Source organism: Parambassis ranga, chromosome 10, assembly GCF_900634625.1.
Source record: "Parambassis ranga chromosome 10, fParRan2.1, whole genome shotgun sequence".
Taxonomy (NCBI): domain Eukaryota; kingdom Metazoa; phylum Chordata; class Actinopteri; family Ambassidae; genus Parambassis; species Parambassis ranga.
The window spans coordinates 11,166,537-11,183,979 of record NC_041031.1 but is presented as its reverse complement, the minus strand read 5'-3'; the positions used below and the strand labels follow the sequence as shown (position 1 = coordinate 11,183,979).

Below are 17,443 nucleotides of genomic sequence, written 5' to 3'. Positions count from 1 at the left end.
GCAAGACGGCAGCTTGTTATTGTTCTTCTTGTCACTTTGGGCTGTGTTTACAATCACATTCGAATGTTTTCTCTCTTTTTTGTAACAAATATTCAACGGTGAATACGCTGTTCCTCATTGTTTGTGCATATACGTGTGTGCATAGTTGATTTGTAAACAAGTCAATAGCAGAAATGGCTAATTATTTTATTGTCAAAAATCTCAAAACACATACTTAACACTCACACTGAACTGCTCTACTGTTCTACATGGCTACACACACACAGTTTGGTTTTCTCCAGACAATGATCTTTGGAATAAAGGGGAACAAAAACATACAGTTTCTTTGTTTGTTTAGATAATAATTCACAAGCAGCTAATTCACTTATTTCAGTAGCTAACAGGTCTTTATATTAGCTACGTTTGCAAAATATTCATAAAAATGACAAATTGTAAAAACAAAATAATGATAATTCAAATCTGTGTAGGGAACTGAATGTGTCACAGGTAGAAGAGTAATTTTAAAATCCCTTTTGTGATGCTGGTTTGACTGGAGGCTGCTTCACTTCTTCTTGTTTGCTATGTTGTTGCAAATCCAGTTCATGCCATCCTATTAGAGAGAAAGGGAATAAAACTCAGTCACAGCCTATCAAACTGAAACATCTAAAGACCTGAAAACAAACAGTTCAGTGCAATATTATAGAGCAGGAAGGGGAAGATGGGGAGTGCTTTTATGCGGCTAATTAGGTTCCATCTGAAGGCAAAATCAATAAATCAGCGTAGCGTCTGACCTGAACTCCCTCCCCAGACACAGCTGAGCAGGCCTGGATCTGCCACACGCGGTCCCTGTATGTGTGCAGGTTGAGCCCCTCAGCGATCTCGCTCGCTGGAGATGCTGTGGCCAGATCCTGTTTGTTGGCAAATATAAGCACTGGAACGCCCTTTAGGTTCTCCTCATCGATCAGCTCGGACAGCTCCTGCACACACACATATGATCCTTGTTAAGTTGGTTAAGTGGTCCAAAATACCATATGTTGATTCTGCTCTGTTTTATAATGTGTTAGTGAGCTCACCAGTCCCGTCTCCTCAAACCGCTTCTTGTCTGCACTGTCAATAACATAAATCTGAAAGAACAGACACAGGATATTTACCTCAGTGTTCATTTGAAAACATGTCACATAACTACAGCCTAGTAATATGTTTCATAAGCATTTATTGTGCATATTTGTACTACACTGTCCTGAGTGATAAGAGAAGGTTAAAATACTGACCAGCATATCTGTGTTTTCCAGGTACTTTTTCCAGAAGGTCCTGATCTTCCTTTGTCCTCCGATGTCCCAGACATTGAGTTTCATGCCATGAGAAGCGACGCTCTTTATGTTGAAGCCCTGAAGAAAAAATCCACAATCCACAAGTTTAAAACACTTCCTAGAAAGCCTGGCAAATGTTCATGGAGCTCATTATGATGCTGGGACACAGGTGTTAATGAATCACAGTTTGGTGAGCCGCCATTAAAAACCTGTTACACACACTCACAAGAGTGTGTGTGTGGGTGTATACGAGGATATGGCCGGTGTGTTAATCTGCAGCCGTTTTTCATAACGTGGATCCTTTCTGCTTCAGTCGGGGAAGTTGTATAACAACTTTATCCTGGGGCCCAGCTGAAGAGCAAATCTGAGGATAAGACTGGAAGGATCAAGTGAAGTGTATGTGTTCATGTGTCAAGTCTGATTTAGCTCTGTGGTGACTGGTGTCTGATGAGCTGTCACACTTGTCCAGGATCTGGCAGTACATTTGCTCTGGTCTTGGTAGAGTAATGCAAGGGCATTAGATAATGATATTAGATAATTACATCAGTAGGAGATGATTTATTTTAAAGAGGGCCCTCAGTATAACAGCAGGCTCTCCTTCCTATGTGTTGAGAGCGTGAAAATCAGCAAGGTCATGTTAGGCCTCAGTTATCCCCTGTCGAGAGGTTATTTAATGGTATAATGCAGTGATCCAACATCCTCACATCATTATTTCACCCATCAGTGGCAGCGTAAGGCCAATCATTTCATTTCACAGTGTGTCAGGAAACCAGGAGTCATCTGAAGCTCTGACTGTGCACTGGTGCAGCTGGTCGCATGAGATGAGGAACAATCCTCCTGCATGTAATAATAATAATAATAATAATCACTGTTACCTTAATCAGGCAATGAACAGCTCAGCTGTTCATGTTAGGATAAATGTGTTTTAATAGTGTTTGCTGTGCTGCTTGTTAATTATTGGGCCAAAAGGTGCACATTGTTTTGAATGGCTTACAGGAAAATATGCTGCTTGTTTGTGGCCAACAGGAAAAATGCTGATTACTGGGTATAATTCATGCATTTTAAAACCCAATTAATTTAAATTCATCATTAGTTCTACACAATAATTGACTTATTGGGATTATATCTAGATAATAAATAGATAAATACAATGATAGAGGCTACTTTATTACTTCCTGAGAGAAATGTGTATGTATGAGTTAGGCTATGAGAGTTCTGAGAGTTTTACTAATACATTAATAAAATCATAGTCTCTCCTCCTGACCTGATGTGCCAGGTCTTCCAGCGTAGACCAGAACTCTGTTACTTTCTTATTGACCATCTTAAACCATACTTTGAACTGTTTGAGCTGTTGACTCTTTACCACTCTTCATGCTCTGCTTCGCCACTCTGCCACTCAAGCTTTTATTGTGTAACCTTAATTGTGGCATTATTTTCCTCGACCGCCAGCTCTCGCTGGAGACAAAATAAGGACTCTCTTCCTGCAGTAGTTCCCCATTTAGGCCCTAGGACACCTCTCCTATAAACAAGTCCCAGAGTCCTGAAAGTTGGTGCACATTTTTTTAAAACTTCCACTCACCTGTGTTGGTGTGATAGTGTTCACATCTTCCGAGGCCAGGCTTTTCAGGAGGGTGGTCTTTCCAGCGTTGTCCAATCCCAGGAGGACTATCCTGACCTCCTGCTCTGTGGTGCCTTTCAGTTTCTCTATGACAGAGAGTAAGCCCTGCAGACAGACAGGAGGGTCAGTGAGCACCAGCACTGCATTACCAGCATTGTTCAACTTTTATTATCAAGACAATGGTTACTGGATAGTCAAATCAGACTATCAGTGGAAAAATATGATCTAAAACATCGATATTAAGGAGGTAAATGAACGTTTGGATCATTATAAAATCCCTGCTGACCTCTTTCTGAGTCGAGGTCAAAGCTCCTGTCATATATTAAGTACACATATGTGTGCCTATCAAGCAGCCAGCACTCCAACTGTGGAGTTACTGTCCAGCTCCCAGCACTGTTCTGTAAGAATTAATCTGTTGCTTCATTTAGAAACGTACTGGAGCTTCATTCATATAACAGAGCACTGTTTAATGTGATTAGTCTACAAGGTTCCACAACAAGGCAGAGGCTGACACACTGCTGACAGGAGGCCCTGTAGCTTTAAACATCTGATTTAACAGTGTATGTGAGATTAACTGTGCATCACGACATCTCATTTAGAAGCACAGTCATTATATTGTACGAACACAAAGGAATTTAGATAATCCATCATGGCTGAGAGCTGCTGCTGCACACAGAAACACAGGGAAACTTCTTACTGTGCAAAGCCACCTGTGAGATTCTCCTGAAGGTTCACATTTGTTTTTTTTAAATCTTAGTTAGTCCAAATCAGGTCACCTACCTTTTGAGCTTCTCCCATGTTGGTGTGTTTCCTCTGGCTTGGATGGAGGGCTGCAGCTACATTATCCAGTGAAGCTCACACAGGTGTGTTAGCTATCCAGGTCGCCAAGGTTAGCTCTCCAGAAAGAACTTCTGACTTCTTTTCTTTCTCTGCTGTGATCTTTTGTGGGTAAAAAAGCTATGTGTGTACGTGATTGTAACGTCTACCTGGGCGTCAGTTGCTCCTCAGTGTGACTGTAGAGTTAGCGAGCAGGAAGAGGGGGGAGGGTGGACGGGACTGGGATTAGGAATCCAGAATTAGCCCTAGTCATCCATGCAAAGGCCACCCCCTCCACCCTCCCCCTGTCCATCCCTCCATCTCCACTTTGCAGTGGCTTTACCTGGATTATCCCTTTGCCACCTGCTATAGGAGGAAACTGACTAGTCCTTCCTCGCCCACTCACACACACACACATAAAAAAAGTTTCCGCCATATGGCTATGAGAAAAAAAAAATCACTGTTAATGTGGAAAAACAAAGACACTTGAGAGGCAGCGTGAGGTCTGAGCGTGCATGGGATTAACACATAAACTTTGTAGGATTATCATTGCTGACGCAGGGAACTCTGTCATTCTGTGTTCAAAAGTCAATTCTCAAATCCCACATGCTCTTGGAGAGGAGTGGACAGCATTATTGTCCCATATATCCATTACATGTTCGCCCCTGTAAAGCTGCTCTGTGCAGTGTGCGCTCCTGTGAGTAGAGCATTCAGCGGGATTAGTGTGAGCATGCCTATCCTGCGTCTGGATTAAAACATTCAAGGCTCTTTTTCTCAACATGAACGCTGCGTTACACAGTCAATCCACCCTTTTCTAAATATCCTGGAAATGTCCCATATACACACACACAAACACACTAGAAAATATTTTTTTTATTACTACATTAAATACAGTCAACTACAGTAAATTAAAGCCCAGTATGAGGATTTGTTAGGATACACCTTTTCTTATCTAGCTGTGTGTTCTTGGTGGATTTGGACCAGCAGCCGGTCCAGTCTCAGCCCTCTGCCTCCTCCGCTCTCTGTGTTTCTCTGCAGAAAGGACCAGAAGAAGGAAGAGGGGATGTCACTCATAATAACACAAACTGAAATCAATTTTGTAATTCTAATATCAGTACTATGCAAAACCTAAGATCACAATCAATATCACTCTCATGCTCACTCTAGGCGGGTGTCAGCAGCCAGTTAACTTAGATTAGCATGAAGATGGGGAAGTAGTCTAGAGGTAACAATAATCCACCTCTAAAGTTCTTTAACTGGCACATCATATATTGTTTAACTGAAAAGTCAAAAGTATTGCTTTGATTTTAAAAAGTACATATTAGAGATCTAACCGTTGTCTCGTTTCAGTTTGAATTTCATGACCAGCCCCATAATCACGATCAGGCCCACAGAAGAAACTCCACAGATCAGTATGAGGACCAGAGGGTTGCCTGGACAAAGATAGTAATAACATAAGCTATAAAAACCCACAGCGGCTCCATTAAACTCCACCAGTGCTGTTACTCTTCATTTTCATTTCAGAAACTCTAAAAAATATAAAAAGCACAGAAATGTCTACCTACTGTTCACAGTGACCTGATGGGACGCAGACTCTGCACAGCCACATGTGCTGTTCACCATGCAGATGTACTTGCCCGCCTGGGAGGAGAGGACACCTTTTAGCACAAGCTCCTTTTTATTCTCGTCTTTCATTATCTTTTCATCCTTGAGCCACGTGTATATCACAAACTCATCAGGAAAGTTGTGGACACAGGTTAGAGTGACGTCTTGACCCTCCTCTGCATTGGATCCAGTGCTGTTCACACGCACAGAAAAATCTGACGGGCAGTCAGCAGACAGGGTCAGCTGAATGCTTCACGTAAATTACAGCAGAGCAGAGTATTTATAAAATCATTTTAGGTTAAAAAGATGTAACATGATGTATGATGTATACAGCCTTTATTATGACACCCTCATTCATACTGCCATCTACAAAACTGTACATTGAAAATAGATGAAGGACTTACCACCACTGCAGTTAATGTTAGCTCCGGTATCTATATATTAGGCAAAACAGATGGAAAAAGTACCTTTAGGAACATTTTCACATGACAGTAGAGCTACACATTAAGACTATTTTTACCTTTTAGTACTCCTCTGGCATTCTTACAATTCTGGCACACTTCAGAAACACAGGCTGATCCAACATGTGCTGAGAGAACAGACACTGATCAACCTTAAATACACAAAATAAAATATTTCTATATTTGACTGTTAAAGTTTTCACTTGGCTTCTTACCTGTGAAGAAAATGAGGAGAATATAAAGGGATATGTCTGTCCTCACCATTGTCAGCTGGAAAATATTAAGAATTGAATAAAGCACACACCTAAGAATACAAACTAAACACACACAATCAATGACAAATCATCCACCAGAGGCAAACTGTTTATACAGAAACTCCGACTTGAATGATGAGCTGCTCTGCTTTGCTTAAACTAAAGGTCTTTGCATCGGAGAGGCACAGAGGAGCTGATTATAAACACTGATAGTGATGCAAATAAAGCTCTTTCCTGGAATTTTACATTTTACATATAAGCAACGGCACTGTTTGTGTGTTTTGAATGTGGACGTGACGGCAACGACGCGTTTGGTGCCACACTGCTGCTGCAGCTTCATGTAAACTGATGTACTTCCATTATTTTATCTTAGAGGTTAAAATTTAACTATTAACTCATGCATGGCCTTAATTCATAGTAATATATTCACACAGTGACCAGCAGAGAGTGCTGCTGATCAACTATGTTTTCTCTTATTGCTTCAGGGTCAGGCTGTTCTTCCCCACCCTGCACTAGGAAATGAAACAAATTGTGCATAATATGTAAACATTTAACCTGTAATGTTTACTGAGAAACCCTGCAGCTTAAATGAAATCTAGAGTTTTGCAATTTAATCAAACCTGAATTCACTGGGGAAAAAAACAAGAACAAAAAAAAATCTATGTACACACAAGGTGAAATGCAAACTTCACTCAGAAGCTGTTTTGTGAATTCAAATTCAAACAGAGCCATCTCACCACATTTTATGCAAGCTGATGAATACACAATGAAGGCAGCCGCTGTTTTCCTATTGATTTGTTTTTTTCCTGTTATCCTAACATCAAACATGCATTAGCCTACCGCCTCTCACTCAGTAGGGCTCAAGTGTACAACCAAGGAAAATCAGACCTTTGACACTGAACAGCAGAAGCTCATCTGAGAGGAAAAATAACAAAAATGGAGATTAAGCTTCCTTCTGACTTCATGATCATCCTCCATTCTATCAATATGAACCCAAACCACTCACACATACATTTCTGCAGCTTTTGAAATTATTAGCCTGCATTTTGTGCTCCTCCTCTGCAGCAGCTGTAATGTTGAACAAACGTAAGTTGTTTACATTAAAACTTGACGAGGTGTTTTTACACTTTTGATTCAGCTATTTAATCATACATTTTTTCCACTTATCGGACTGGATCAATGTAGCTCAGGTTTTTACTTTTACCGGTAAAATTATTTTGGTTAATGAGCGACCTAGCGACCGAATTCCTACAGCGTTAGCAAGGTCAACAAGCTAACTGGCTACGCTAACATGCTAACAGTGGCACGATGACGTTAAGTTTTATGTGAAATGGGTAGAATCTGCACATTAGGACGATGCTTCTGATTGGAACTTAACTAATGCTAGATTTTTAGCCGACACTGAATCTGCAGGGGAAAAGAAATTTAGATATAACAATTACAAACGGAAGCTAGCGAGCTAGCTAACTTGCTAGAGCGCTAACAGACTGAACAGTCGCGACAAGCAGTTAGATAAGATAAGATAGGACTTTATTAATCCCCGTGGGAAATTAATTTACATTATTGAGTTGTCATGAGTTTAACAGCTTTGACATCCAGGTTAAAAAAGATGCCTGACATCTCCATTAGTCTACAACAATCATGTTTAACCTTAATTTAATTGTTCAGCTAACACCTGGTGGTCATCTTGTGCGCATGTCTGGAAGAGGTTAATTAACTGTGGCCTGCATATTTCCAGCGCCACATGGACAGTTTGTCCTCTGCCTCTTCCCACACAGTGTGTTTTCAGCCCACAGGATGGTGGCAGTCAGAGGACTTTACCACACGGTCTCTCGCCTGGTAAAGGTGGCAGCACTAAAGCAGCGCAGGAAATATGACAAGTGGAGCGCCATAGTCCGTGGAAACATGGCGGACATCAAGGTATGCCACAACCAGTGGAGTGGAGTGTAATATAAAAGGCCAAGCAGAGGTGAATGTGTGCTAGCAGTCTAGTTTAGAAACAGAGTCATAAATGATCCAGGGAGCTGCACTTATCATGAAATCATGTCATAAATTGAATTTAATGCTCTGTGCTGTGTTGTTTACTTTGTGATTTCTACTTTTAAGCCAAATCTGACCCATTTCTATGCAAAAGTAAACTCAGACTGCACATGCTCAAACCAAAGTTCTCAAAGACAGCACTGCAGCTGCATATATCTGTAACCTGCTGCTGGTAACTGTACATCAAAAGCAGAATGACTGTGTCTGTCATGTCTCTGTTCCCACATCATAGTGTTTCTCAAGACGTGGGCTGAGAACAGTTTGATCATAGTAACCATACTTCCTCTTTTGTGGCTTGTTGCTATGGCAAGACTTCCCTTCCAGGCAGGAAGTGACAGGAAGACCCAAGTGATGGGTTTTTGAGTCAGTGTGCAAGAGGAGTGTGCATCAAGTTTGGGTGGAGCACTCTGCTGTGTACCCTGACAGTGTGCACATCGTACACGGCCTAAGCTTTTTATTAAGGTCTGGGCCACCATGGCGAAGAACCTCAGTGCTTTAGGGATTCCTGCTGGCCACATGGTAAGTTGGCAGCACTCCTGGTTTGGCTTCATTTGGTCTGTCGCTGTTCTGTGGATCAGGAAATTTGTTTACACACTTGTGACGTACTTTACCAGTTCTTTTAATAGTAGAATTTTAAAGCTTAGACTACATGCATATAAAAGGATTTTGTCGTTTGAGCACCTCCAGCATTGTTGAATTTTGGTCTCCTTCTGATGAGGGGCTGATACTTTTAGTCTGACATGCAGTCCAGAGCATGGTGGAGCAGTTGTCTTGTGTTGGCTTGTGTTGCCTATCTCTGCTCCTCTGCAGTGCCAGAACCAATCAGCCAGTGTGGCTTACAGTTGGTCCCCACTGAAAACAGGCCGGGCCTTCCTGAGCCAGACGCAGAAAGCCAGCCATGCCTGTTGACCAATCTGTCATGTGTAGGCTGAGCTGGCTCCTGTTTGCTCAGTTCTTGAATTAGTTCAGCGCTTCAAAAGGTGTGAAAGTTTATCTATAGATGTATTTAAATTGAAACTGTGAAGACCTGGGTGTTGATGTAGTTTAGAAAAAACAGGCTCTGTGTGCTGTGCAAAGAAATTATTGAAGCATTTCAATTCACAGAAAAAACTGCAAGGTCTTTTGCTTTTTTCTTTTAAATGAACCTTCTCAAAGAATCCCAGATGCAGTTTAAGGAAACAGAAGCTGTCCAAATAAGGAGATGATGAATCATTTGTTTTCATCACAGTTAATGTGGGTGAAGTCCTGCCTGCTGTTCTGACTGAAGCCTTGAAAGTTATTTGTAGAGGCTGATTTTGTTTTGGGTGCCAGGGTTTGTGCAGTAAAGAGGTGGAGTCACGGATGAGCTCACACCTGCACAAACAGCCAGCCCATTTCAACCTTATATGGTCAAGTTTAGTAATCGGCAAGAATGCATAGGAGAATTGCTCTTGGCATTTTTTTTAAGTAAACATGTGGATGTTACTGTATTTCTCTTGTGCGTAGACCTGTCCATTTCTGCATGGAAGATGAAGATTTTGTTGTATCTCTTAAACTCATTAATTATTTAATGAGTGTAAGACTTCTTTAATAGGAGCCAGTATTAGCCCTGTAGTAGTGTATCATTTTGTTAGATAAAATGCTCCAAATGACTCAATAGATGTCTCACTTCTGATGTCTGTGTTTGTGTTCCTTTAATAAGAATGGGTATTTCTGTGCAACATCTAATCAGTGGTATGGAGGTGTGAGTGTGGTTACATGCACTCTAATAGTATCTTGATTTGGTCTTGGTTTATGGTGTATATGTGTGTGTTGTGTTTGAACTGTGTTCAGCTCTCTGATCATCAGAGTTGTGTCTGCTTTTACTTAAATGTCCTTTAGCAGCAGAGAAGGCTGGAGAAAGTTTACATGTTCTCCTTTCAGGTTCCTAAGGCAGCTTGCTTCTAAAACGCTCACATGCTCAGATCTTATACAGGATATCGGTGCACTGAATTTGTAAACGTTAACATTGTGCATACTTTTAGGACGTTGACACACTTGCATGTCTAAAATGCATAGACAGACACATTCACACCTCTGAGTAATTTTACATTTGGAGCCCTCATGTGCGTACTGGGGGAGGAAACCAGAGCACCCAGAGGAAACCCAGACAAGCGAATATGAGAACTCCAAGCTGAAGTACTGGATTAAACCTCAGAACATCTGTGCTGTGGATCAGTTTGTGCGTTTTTAAATAATATTTAAGCTTCCTGCCAAACTCTGATCAAAGGTTTGGCAGCACTTGACACCTGCATGCAGACAGGCTTTATCAGTACAGCAGTGTGTGCCAACAGATTGCAAAATCCAGACTTTTAACTGTGTAAGGTCTTAAAGTGAAACAGAATTTTAACATGATGTGAATTCTGAATGAGAGCTATTGTCATCAGACAGAGAAACCACTTCCTGTAAAAAAACAGCCACGGCTGGTTGCACTAAACTGTTACATAGAAGGGTAGAAAAAACAAAAAGCGTGCAGCTGGTGTTCACATTTCACTTCCTATATGTATGCATGCATTCTGGTGCGTTAATACTGTTTGGAGTAGCTGTTGCTGCAGCGCTGAAACACTTAAATCTCCACAGTTATATCCACATTTATGAAGTAAAATTATTCTGTAAAGTAACTGTGCTAATAAGCTATTACAGAAATGTGTCCAGATTGTTTTGTTATTATTATATTTCTCTGATTTATGTCTGTCTGTGTGTTCACAGAGCCAGGCGGTGTCAGATGGAGGTAAGCTCGAACAGCCCATGTGCAGATGGCCTAACCTTTACATCTCACAGTGCTACACTCTGAACATGTCTGTGCATGAAAAGATCTGATTCAGTCTCATTCTTGGTCATACTGTTTCTGTGCTGGTAAATGGGTGTGTTTGTTTCTGAATGTGTTGTAGAGTTAAACATGTCTGCGCGCGGCTGTGGAGGTAGCAGTTCCAGCCTTCCAGGGACTCCGGGCGGGGAGAGCGGCCCTGCCAACAGTGTGCTGAGCTGGGCCGTGTCTTTTGAGAAGCTGCTTGAGGATCCCTCTGGAGTCCGTTACTTTACGGTGAGTCGCACTCGGCGCACAAAGCAGTTTCACAGTGCCATCATTATATCTGTTGGTGTTTATGGCCTAGTTATGTGTTCATACTGCTTTACATGTTTGTCTCTAGGCCTTCCTGAGGTCTGAGGTGAGTGCAGAGAACATTTTATTCTGGCAAGCGTGTGAGAAGTTCAAGAAAATTCCATCCAGCTCCCTGGACGAGGTATGACAGAACTTTTTATCCATACTTTTGATAATGTTTCCTGTTCCTGTAAAAGCTAACATTTTCTGTTTTGTACATCCCATTGAGGAATATTGATCACTACATGAATTCTATTGGTATCGAAGAAGAACAGCACAAACTGACAGGATTGATATTTGCCCACACACAGCATTGTTTCTGTGTTTTCTCAGCATTCTCTAGGAATCGAATTGCCCTTTAGCAACTTGTTTGACATCAAGTGTGGATGCTTGGAAAGGTTTCACTTAATTGTTGCTATAGGAAGTATGTTTAGAAACAGAGACTATTAATAGCTTTACACACTGAGTGGCTCTTTAGATGGCTTAAAAATAAGGGACATTAACTGAGTCTCTCTCTCTCGCTGATGTCTCGGCAGCTATAAACGATAATTAAGAAACACTTTGTAGGTCATATCTAATCATCAGGATGAATCAGTCTGATGTGGCTTTGTCATTTCCAGCTGAAAGCAGCAGCTAGCTCCATCTACAACACCTACTTGTCTGACAGCGCTCCCTACTCCGTCAATATCGATGACACAGCCAGGACAGAGGAGAAGGACCTGCAGCGGCCCACTCCCGACATGTTTAACAGAGCTCAAGCCCAGGTCTGCATGGAGCTCACGCTCCCACTTCAGCTCGATCATACAATGACTGAGTGTTGTTGCCTGAGATGACATTGTGCACCACTCTCCCTGCTTTGTATCAGATATTTAAGCTGATGAAAATGGACAGCTACAGGCGCTTTGTGCGCTCTCCCCTCTACCAGAGCTGCACGCTGGCAAGTGTGGAGGGCAAACTTCTACCTCAGTTCTCTACAGAGCCGGTCCACTTGGGATCCTGGGAGGATGTGGCCACAAGAAGCCCCCCAAGTGACAAGAAGGTGGATTGGCTGATGGGCAAGGAAATGGAAGAAAAATGCTACTCTTGTTTGTTGCACAGGGTAATGACGTTCCTTTTATTGCCGTCTTCAACAGAAGAAGTCAGACTGTAACAGCTTGCCGAGTGGTAAGAGTGTCTCAGAGAAACATCGACAGAAAAGAGGATCCTGGGGAGGTAGTTCCTGTCAGAAGGCACATCTTGCGCTTATATATTGAGCCTCAACATGTGGTGTGACTTTATTTTAAGTGTCTCTCTTTTATTTTCTTTGCTCGTTTCCTTTCTGTCTATAACAAAAGACACATCCAACACCCAGGGTTCAGTATCCCGAAAGGAGTCCCATATGTCTGTCAAGTCCACCAGCAGCGTGGAGCTTGGCTCCCTCTACAGGCAGTTGGAGGTCAGTGTACTTGTGACAAAACAATTTTAGGTGACTGGATTTCTAGGAAGTCAATGTTAATTAAAGTTTTTGAGTCGAGAGCCATAACGATGAAAAAATGTGCTCTTCAAGGTGATATACCCAAGTCCATAGAAGAATTTGTATTAACCTGACTATAAAATATAGACGTCTTTTTCATCTCCTATTTAGAATGGCCGGTTGAGTCCCCGCTCTTCCGAGCAGGGCGGTGCAGGTGGGAATCGTCTAGGGGTGGAGGGGGGGTACTGCTGTGTCTTCCTACCTGATGGCAGTGCCTCTCTGGCTCCCACACGTAATGGTCAACCGATTAAAGAGATGCTGACCAGCCTGTGTGAGAAGAGAGGCTTCCCCCTGAAAGATGTCATCATTTACCTTCAAGGCAAGGACAAGGTGAGCCATTATCTGTCCACAGAATCCACTGCAGCTTTAAATTAAGCTGCTGAAAAATGCCCACACTGAAGTGTTTTGCAACAGAGAGTGTGAGAGAGATGACTATCCTCTTCCTGTTCTAACATCCTCACACTGCCGCATTGTTCTGTCTAAGCGTCATATGAAAGTGTCTCCTCCTGATGCTGACATTACAAAGTACTCTTCTTTCTGTCTGATGCACCTTTGCTCTCTACAGCAGCCTTTATCACTGGAACAGGACTGCTCTGTACTGAGAGATCAGCAGGTCTCTTTGGAGCTCAGGGTGACGTTTGCGTGAGTCACTTCCTTTTTCTTTTTTCTTTTTGTCAACCAGACTACAACACCTTGCACCATCTTGTGATAACATGAGACATAAAATATGACACTCTGGGCAGAATTATTACACTTGTTATCAAATTAGTTGGCAAATAAAAACACATTTGGGCTGTACTGCTAATCCACTGCCGTTGACGCAGTGGGTGATAGACCTTGTTGGAATGTGTGCTTTTCACATTCAGGCTGGAGATCGCCTTCACTGGTAAGACAGTGGGGATCATGGTGAAGTCTAGTAAGACGCTGCAGGACGCTGTCTCTTCGGTGATGCAGAACCACCATCTCAAACCACAAGAGGCCTTGGTCACCATGGTGAGTGTGTGGTATGTATGAATGGGACCATATTACATAGTCCGCACTTGAGTAGTTGAACAGGTGAGTAAAGGATTAATAAGTAATTTCTTTGCTGTAAAAGAATGACTGGTAACTACAATCCTATGTCAAGCTACTGATGGAGGTATGGCAGAGAGAAGATACATTACATGCACCAAAGTAAGATTTTTGTTATTGGCGGTAAAAGGGAAAAATAATTTTTTTTTAAATAAAATTGACATTGATTAAAAAAAATCAGTGTTTGTAAATATCAATAATCAAAGAAACGTGTTTTTTGTGTTTATACTATCAGTTTCTAGCCATAACTATGCTGTCTCGACACAGGTGCAGGAGTTTTTAAAAAGGAATAAATTGCATTAATGTAAATATTTTTTTTTACTGAATCTTTGCTAATTTCTTTCATCTTGATTTAGGGGCTTTCGTCTGTTCTTCAGACACGGAATAACATATCTCAGCTTTTTTGTGATTTGTGTGTAAATTTACATCACATTTGTCAAACCAGCATACTTAACATTTTTAAACATACTTCTTAAAAATCTGTTCCATCAACACCCATATGCGTCTCCCACCTACGGCAGCTGTTGCTAGGCAACAGTTAATGCGTCAGTGTGCATGTTAATATTCATGCGAAACTCTGATTTTAATTTAATTTCTGAAAATTAAAAGTCTTACACTATTTTGTGAGTGGAATGTGTAATAAGATTACTTATGAATGGTAATGCATTCATATGTGTTTTCTGTGCTGCTTCATCACCTGGACTCCTTCACTTTATTTCCGTGTGTGTTTTAGGTTGGGAGTGATGAGCCTTTGAGCATGAGCAGCACTGTGTTCAGACTGGCCAATAAGACGCTTCGACTCGATAAAATCAAAGGTTAATACATTTTTGAGTAACGTGAATCAATCACATCAGATGAGGGCACACTTAGATGTCCATCAGCGCTTAGTTGGTTCTGTAGGTGATGTTTGAGTTGTGCTTTGTTCTCCTCTGCTGCCCTTTGCCTCTTTAGTCCTTTAATTGTTTCTTAATGGGTCTTAGAAAGTCTTCTGCATTTCATGGTTCACTTCTTTATAGCTGGCGGGGAAGAGAGTCTTTTCACTGTCGCCTTTCCTCCCCCAGTCTCTCTGTCTCTCTCTTTTCCTACTCTGATTTCTGTGTGTGTGTGTTCTCTCTGTCCCTTCATTCTTTTCTGTGTGGTTGAAATGTCTGAGTCCATTTGGATTGTTGAGTGCTGTGTCACTTCTAGTTCGCTCATCTCACTTCTCAACTGCTGAGAGACCAGAACTGACTTCACTTTGGATCTGTGCTCTCCTCCTCAGCGGAACTCCCTGCATTTAGGAAGAGCCAATGGATTTGATTAGAGTGGTTGTGTCCCAGGAGGACCAGTTTAATTCCTGTCAGGAATATTTTATCTGGCTGATGTCAGTGTTTAACACAAAGAGAAAGTCTTGTGGCTTCATCAGCTGCTCACTTACTACTGTTCTATTAGAAGTAGAAGTACTGTATACAAACTGTTTTCTGTGTTTGTGTGGACACAGGTAAAGACCAGAGCATCATTCCCAGAGGCACTGGTTCTTCTGGAGCCACACAGGTGAGGCAGCATCAAAGAAATAAGCTTTTTATTTCCTCTGTATGATACTGAGACAGCTGAAGGTGTGTGTAATATGTCAACCTTTAGATTTCTATTATTGGGGAAAAAAAATATAATTTCCAAAAATGTATTATAAATGGAATTTGTTTCTGTTGTAGGCAGGAGCACCCGAGGTTCAGTCACCACATCAGATAGACAGAGCTAAGGCTCAGCCCCGGCCTCGAAAGAACCGTGACATGGATGGTAAGACACCTGAGTAGATGCGTGTCATTAAGCAACCATCAGACGCACTTCAGTTCATTCCATTCCCAGCAAGATATTAATGGCATTAATGGTTTAACAGAATTTTTGATATAATTCAGTATTTCACGTATACACAGAAGGAAAAGAGGGAAAAATCATCATCTCCAGTAAGGAAGCGGATGTTGTGTTGCAATTCTTTCATCACATTTCTCAACTGTGTGTTTTCAGTTGTCGCACAGTGTTACTCAGATATCATTTCAACACAAGTACAAATGGTGATCATCACCCATTTAATTTAAATTTTCCCTCATATTGCATAGGACATTTTTTATATATTTATCTGAAAGCAGTGTAAAAAAATCAGGATATTTGTCTGAATCAGGGTTTCTGGACATGCTGACGAAGGCTCAGTGCTGCAGGGTTGATGACCAACGAGGCCTTCTGACCAAAGAGCAGCTGGAGGTTCCTTTGTTCCTGCAGTTACCCTCGGAAAAGGGAGAGGACGGCACAGAGGAGACCAGTAAAACCAGCGCAGCCGCTGCTGCTGATTCCAAAGCAGAATCTGAGGACAAAAAGTCAGTAACGTCAGCTGGAGCAGTGAAGGATCCCTCCGACTGTGCCAAATCTAAACCCAAAGACATGAGAGAAACAGTAGTTTGAAAGACAATCATGTGTGGGATGAAGAAAAACTACAGAAAGCATTTTACAACATTGTATGGTGAAACATGTAAAAAGATGATAACTCAGTTTTAGTCTAAAAGCACTTTCTGTTTAAAAATAAGCTCTTAGACAGCCACGTGCTTTCACCTCTGCTGCTGCTGCTGATGGGCCTTAAAGGCAAAGATGTAAAAGAGAAGAAAGATCATGGCAAGCATGTTTAGTGTCACTGGAAAACACTACACATCCTGATGTGGAAATGTTTGCTATGAACTGTTAAAAGAACCCAAAAGTGTATGAGAGCTTTAGCTCAACATTTCACCCTTAATGTTTAGTAGCTTTTATTTCCCTGATGTTTAATACTGTTCATATTGTTAAAGATGCTTCTGTTGTCTCGCTTTTACTTTGAACTCTAAGCTAAAGCGTGTTTCAGCACAGGAGGTAGTGACGGTCTTGAAGGGTTTCTTCTTAAAGTGTTTTGCACAAGTGTGTTCTCTTTATTTCAACACAGATTATTAAATATTTTATACAGATTAGATTTTAATATTTTAAAAATGTATCCCATTGGTGTGCTCGCTTGCTGTTTTTTGCATGATGGTTTGCTGTGATGGCACTTTGAGAAACCCTGGACTAGTCCAGTTTTCCTTTGACATCAGATTATTTCTGGATCGCGATCCAGAAGGTTAATGAGCATTGTAATGTTACAGGTAGTGAGGCAGTTGCTGTAATCATGAACAAAAAATAACAGGGTTTAAAGAATTAAAGTGTTTTATGATCAATCGATTGTGTCTGTTGTTGAGAAAAATGTTTCAGCTTCTAGTCCTCAGTGAGACCTTTTTTTGGCGAGGTCAGTTTCTGGGTTGACAAATGCTGCGTGATTTGATTTCATATGTGGCACAGCCAGACCACACCACCCCAATGCACCGGCTGTGTGATTTATGCAGGATAAAACATGTCCATGTGTCTGTCAGCTACCTTTGATTGCATTATTCATTGTGTTTTCCTGTTAAAGGAGCATTGGGCTCTAAAATGCTGTCATGTAATGTAATTTCTTTTTTTTTGCACAGTGATTGGGGATCTTTGCAGCATTTGTGATTGGTTCTTGGGAAGTGTTTGTAGCCAATGACCTGCCACAGCTGTCTTCAGACTTGTTGCTGGAAGGTGATTTCCAGCTATGAATTTGGCTATTGTATGGGTTACAAAACTGGATGAGTCATAGATGGTC

General features: G+C 41.4%; 2 protein-coding genes across 6 annotated transcripts; one reads left to right on the top strand and one right to left on the bottom strand.

Moving 5' to 3' along the window:
* Window positions 1–541: 541 nt before the first annotated feature.
* arl3l1 (ADP ribosylation factor like GTPase 3, like 1) lies at window positions 542–3,705 on the bottom strand. Its single transcript, XM_028416547.1, has 6 exons — window positions 3,688–3,705; window positions 2,869–3,012; window positions 1,251–1,367; window positions 1,053–1,103; window positions 771–956; window positions 542–589 (listed from the first exon to the last, which is right to left on the bottom strand). The coding sequence occupies exons 1-6, from the start codon at window positions 3,703–3,705 to the stop codon at window positions 542–544; spliced, it is 564 nt and encodes a 187-aa protein (XP_028272348.1).
* Window positions 3,706–7,119: 3,414 nt separating this feature from the next.
* rgs14b (regulator of G protein signaling 14b) lies at window positions 7,120–16,997 on the top strand. Of its 5 annotated transcripts, none has more exons than XM_028416715.1 (16): window positions 7,120–7,129; window positions 7,833–7,963; window positions 10,811–10,832; window positions 10,993–11,144; window positions 11,251–11,343; window positions 11,822–11,965; window positions 12,067–12,240; window positions 12,338–12,413; window positions 12,536–12,636; window positions 12,826–13,044; window positions 13,280–13,356; window positions 13,581–13,707; window positions 14,519–14,600; window positions 15,266–15,318; window positions 15,477–15,561; window positions 15,944–16,997. In XM_028416715.1, exons 2-16 carry the CDS (start codon window positions 7,841–7,843, stop codon window positions 16,219–16,221), a joined length of 1,806 nt encoding a protein of 601 aa, XP_028272516.1. In that variant the 5' UTR covers window positions 7,120–7,129; window positions 7,833–7,840; the 3' UTR covers window positions 16,222–16,997. The 5 variants fall into 5 exon arrangements, with proteins under 5 accessions (XP_028272516.1, XP_028272518.1, XP_028272517.1 ...); XM_028416717.1 differs by having other exon boundaries at window positions 12,335–12,365; XM_028416716.1 differs by having other exon boundaries at window positions 12,335–12,413; window positions 13,283–13,356.
* The last annotated feature ends 446 nt before the right edge of the window (window positions 16,998–17,443 follow it).

What these genes read in the sequence shown, in the direction of transcription:
- arl3l1 (XM_028416547.1), bottom strand. An exon ending in GGTTTGAGGAGACGGGACTG is followed by an intron (nt 957 to 1,052) that starts GTGAGCTCACTA and finishes GTGTGTGTGCAG; the next exon opens with GAGCTGTCCGAGCTGATCGA. An exon ending in TGTCTGGGGAGGGAGTTCAG is followed by an intron (nt 590 to 770) that starts GTCAGACGCTAC and finishes TCTCTCTAATAG; the next exon opens with GATGGCATGAACTGGATTTG.
- rgs14b (XM_028416714.1), top strand. Translation starts at nt 7,841, where the DNA reads ATGGTGGCAGTCAGAGGACTTTACCACACGGTCTCTCGCCTGGTAAAG. An exon ending in GAAAAGAGGATCCTGGGGAG is followed by an intron (nt 12,414 to 12,535) that starts GTAGTTCCTGTC and finishes CTATAACAAAAG; the next exon opens with ACACATCCAACACCCAGGGT. An exon ending in CCCTCTACAGGCAGTTGGAG is followed by an intron (nt 12,637 to 12,825) that starts GTCAGTGTACTT and finishes TCTCCTATTTAG; the next exon opens with AATGGCCGGTTGAGTCCCCG.